The sequence below is a fragment of the Cebus imitator genome, unplaced genomic scaffold (assembly GCF_001604975.1).
Source record: "Cebus imitator isolate Cc_AM_T3 unplaced genomic scaffold, Cebus_imitator-1.0 Scaffold8, whole genome shotgun sequence".
Taxonomy (NCBI): Eukaryota; Metazoa; Chordata; class Mammalia; order Primates; family Cebidae; genus Cebus; species Cebus imitator.
In genome coordinates this window covers 6,137,669-6,141,487 of record NW_016107323.1, presented here as the reverse complement: position 1 = coordinate 6,141,487, position 3,819 = coordinate 6,137,669, and the positions used below count along the sequence as shown (strand labels likewise).

The window sequence follows — 3,819 nt, the reverse complement described above, 5'->3', positions numbered from 1 at the left end:
ATAGAGATGGGAGTCTCACTATGTTGCCCAAGCTGGTCTCGAACTCCTGAGTTCAAGCAGTCCTCCTGCCGTGGCCACCCAAAATGCTGGGATTATAAGCATGAGCCACCACACCTGGCCATATTTTTTTTTTCAGAGATGGGGTCTTGCAATGTTGCCCAGACTAGAGTGCACCGGCTATTCACAGGAATGATCACAGCACAGTGCAGCCTCCAACTCCTGGGCAAAAGCATCCTCCCTCCTTAGCCTCCTAAGTATTTGGGACTATAGGCTTGCACCACCCTGCCTTGCCAGGATTATTCATACATTTTAAGGTGCACCCATTTAAAGGAACACTATGAATCCAGTAAAAGTATGTTGTAGGCAGTGATTGGCAAACATTTTCTGTCAAGGGTCAGACAATAAATACTTTAGATATTACTGGCCAATCTCTGTCTGCCACTCAAATCCTCCAGTGAGATACAAAAGCAGTGATAAACTAGGCATAAATCACAATCAATGAGCATGGCTGCATTCCAATAAAACTTTATTTGTACACACTGAAATTTGAATTTCAGGTAATCTTCACATGTCACAAAACAATCTTCTTTTGATTTTCTTTTCAATCACTTAAACATGAAAAAACCATTTTCTGCTTGCAGGTCATACCAAAACAGGCAGCAGGTCATAGTTTGCTGGGCCCAGTGGTAGAAGAATACTTAATGTTGAGTGAAAAATTGAGTTACAGAGGCCGGGCAGGGCAGCTCATACCTGTAATCCCAGCACTTTGAGAGGCAGAGGAGGGCGGATCATCTGAGGTCAGGAGTTCTAGACCAGCTTGATCAATATGGTGAAACTCCAGATTTTAGTCTTTACTAAAAATACAAAAATTAGCTGAGCATGGTGGCACGCACCTGTAATCCCAGCTACTCAGGAGGCTGAGGCAGGAGAATCGATTGAACCCGGGAGGCGAAGGTTGCAGTGAGCTGAGATCATGCCACTGCACACCAACCTGGGCAACAGAGGGAGACCCTGTCTCAAAAGAAAAAAAAAGTGAGTTACAGAATTTTCTGCATGACTCAAGGTTATAAATTAAAACATATCTGCCCTAGAAAAAAAAGCTGAAGAATATACAACTGCAAACAAAGATAATGGGGTGGAATTATGGGTGATTTTTGTTCCTCTTTTTTGCTTATCTATAATTTTCTGAATTGTCAACAGACATAACATCACTTTGGTAATTTTTTTAAGTGCAGTAAAATGAAGACAAAAAAGAAAACAAAACCAAGTTGATAGAGCTACAAAGCACTCAGGCACTGGGATGCCTACACTAATCTGCTAAGAAAATGACCCTAAATGAGATGTCTGCTCAAGTTCACGTCGATTCAAGGCGGCTTCAGCTTCAAAAAGACCTGCCTTCCACAACCATCACCCTTCTGGAGGCGAAGGAGAGAAAGCGGGGCAGGGGTGCCCCTGCCAACGGGCTGATCTTTAGGCACCTGCGTGCTCCGGAGCACCCTCCTCCAAGCAACGTCACCCCTAAGTCCAGCCTCTTTCCTCCCCTCCCGCCAAGGCCAGCTAGAGTTTCCAAGGCGGGCACCGTCTCCCAGCAGCCAAACTCAAAACCTGTGTTTCTTTGGGTGGGGGTGGGGGTAAAGGGGGTGGTGCTAAGAGGACATACAGCTTGACTTCAGAGGGAGGGAAGACTGCATAAGTTTGTAAAAGATCACGGTCATTCCAATTGCAGGCTTACTTACTTTACTTCGCGATCAGGGAAACAGACCTTGCACTTGGCAGGACTCATGTTGACCACCCCGCCGGCCAATCCCACCAGGCTCCCGCAGGGGTGCACAGCGAGCACCACTTAAACCGCCTGAAGCCGACTCGAGGCCCGGGACCCAGCAGGATAGCCAGGTCGAGACCAGGAGGCCGAGATGCGGTCCTACAGCGCCGCGGGTGGGGTTCTGCAGCAGCCGGAGAGCGCCCAACTTCGCGCCGCGCTTGCTCCATCCCGAAATGCGCCCTGCGCACAAGTGTCCTGGGCCGAGGAGCCCGCCCATGCCCCGCCCCCACGCCGGCCCCGCCCGTGGAGGACCCCGCCTTCCGGACAGAGCCCCGCCCCCGGCCTGGCCTATCGCGGACCCGCCGCTGACCTTGGGCAGCCAAAGCGAGCTGCGGAGATGTTTATTTTTTTAAGCCTCTCTTCTGCTTTGCTCTCCAGCTCCCCGACTGCAGAAGAGTTCTAGGGTGGCACACCCCTACATATTGGCAGCAATTGCTATGCTGGAATACACACACGATAGGGAAGCGGTGGAAACAATGGGAAATTTAAAATGTGAGACAGAGGTCGCCACAGTGCTCGTTAAAAGTCCCTTTTGTCAAGTCAGCTTTTATTTTCCAAACTCCTGGTTTTGCTCATCTTTTCACCTCCACTCCCAGGGACAGGTGGCTGCGCGATCACCCAGTGTGCTTCTAGAGGCATTTTGCACCACCTGGGTCCGCTACTAAAGCGAGTGTCTCCAGGACAGAGAAGACCCCAGCAGCCCCGTGATCTGAAATAAACTCCTGGTAAGACTGACATTTACTAAGTGCTCCTTTGTTCCTCTGTGTCACTTAATCCTCTGACAATCTTATTGTTTTTAATCCCCATAATACAGATGAGGAAACTGAGGCCCAGAGATGCATGTTATCTGAAGTGCCAGAACCCAGGGTCTTGAATGCAGACAAACTGATTCAAGTTAGAATAAATGAATGAGGCCAGGCCTGGAGGCTCATGCCTGTAATCCCAGCACTTTGGGAGGCTGAGGAAGGCAGATCACTTGAGGTCAGGAGTTTGAGACCAGTCTGGCCAACATGGTGACACCCTGTCTCTACTAAAAGTACAAAAATTAGCCGGGTGTGGTGTGCACGCCTGTAGTCCCAGCTACTTGGGAAGCGGAGGTGAGAAATCACTTGAAGCTGTGAGGCGGAGGTTGAAGTGAGCCCAGGTGGCGCCACTGCACTCCAGCCTGGATGAGAGTGAGACTCCATCTTAAAAAATAAAAAACAAACGAATGAATGCTTCTTTAAGTAATATTATAATAATAAATACAAAGAACCAAAACACTTCCTAGAAGACACCGCAGTAATAATAAAGGTATCCTACTTTCATACCAAACAAACCAAAAAGAATGTAAATGCCAGCAAGTAAATTCCCTTCCTGGGTAATCACTCTGTGGTTCTCCCAGTGTACCCATTAATTAAATTTGTGTACCTTTTCTCCAACCAATCTGCGTTTTACAAGTTAATTTTTCAGCAAAACCTGAGAGGGCAAAGCAGAAGTTTTTCCCTCGGTCCCTAAAATCATTATGCATTCTATGCATGTAACAAAATTTTACATGTATTCTATAAATGTGTAAAAATATAATGTATCGGAATCATGAAAACAGGCTGGGCATGGTGACTCATGCCTGTAATCCCGGTATTTTGGGTGGCTGAGGTGGGCAGATCACTTGAGGTCAGGAGTTCAAGACCAGCCTGGCAAACATGGTAAAACTTTGTCTCTACTAGAACTACAAAAAGTAGCTGGGTGTGGTGGCGGGCACCTGAAGTCCCAGCTACTCTGGAGGCTGAGGCAGGAGAATTACTTGAACCTGCCTCAGCCTCAAGTAATTGAAGCTAAGTATGAATGGTTAGTTAGGAGGCAGAGGTTGCAGTGAGTTGAGGTCGGGCCACTGCATTTCAGCCTGGGCAACACTGTGAGACTCTGTCTCAAAAAAGAAAAAGAAAAACAAATTTTTTTTTTTTTTGGAGACGGAGTTTCACTCTTGTTACCCAGGCTGGAGTGCAATGGCACGATCT

At 47.6% G+C, this 3,819-nt stretch overlaps 1 protein-coding gene across 6 annotated transcripts in view; it reads right to left on the bottom strand.

Annotated features, from left to right (window-relative positions):
* The window catches only part of ACACB (acetyl-CoA carboxylase beta), a 159,959-nt gene that overhangs the window by 122,355 nt on the left and 33,785 nt on the right, over positions 1–3,819 (bottom strand). Inside the window, exon 1 of one of the 6 annotated variants that reach the window (XM_017541495.2) lies at positions 1,737–2,017. The exons of the other annotated variants lie outside the window; for them this stretch is intronic. Within the exon in view, the coding sequence (XP_017396984.1) occupies positions 1,737–1,783 (47 nt within the window). The 5' untranslated portion in view covers positions 1,784–2,017. Of the gene's footprint in view, positions 1–1,736; positions 2,018–3,819 lie in introns of those variants that run through there. 6 annotated transcript variants of the gene reach the window in all.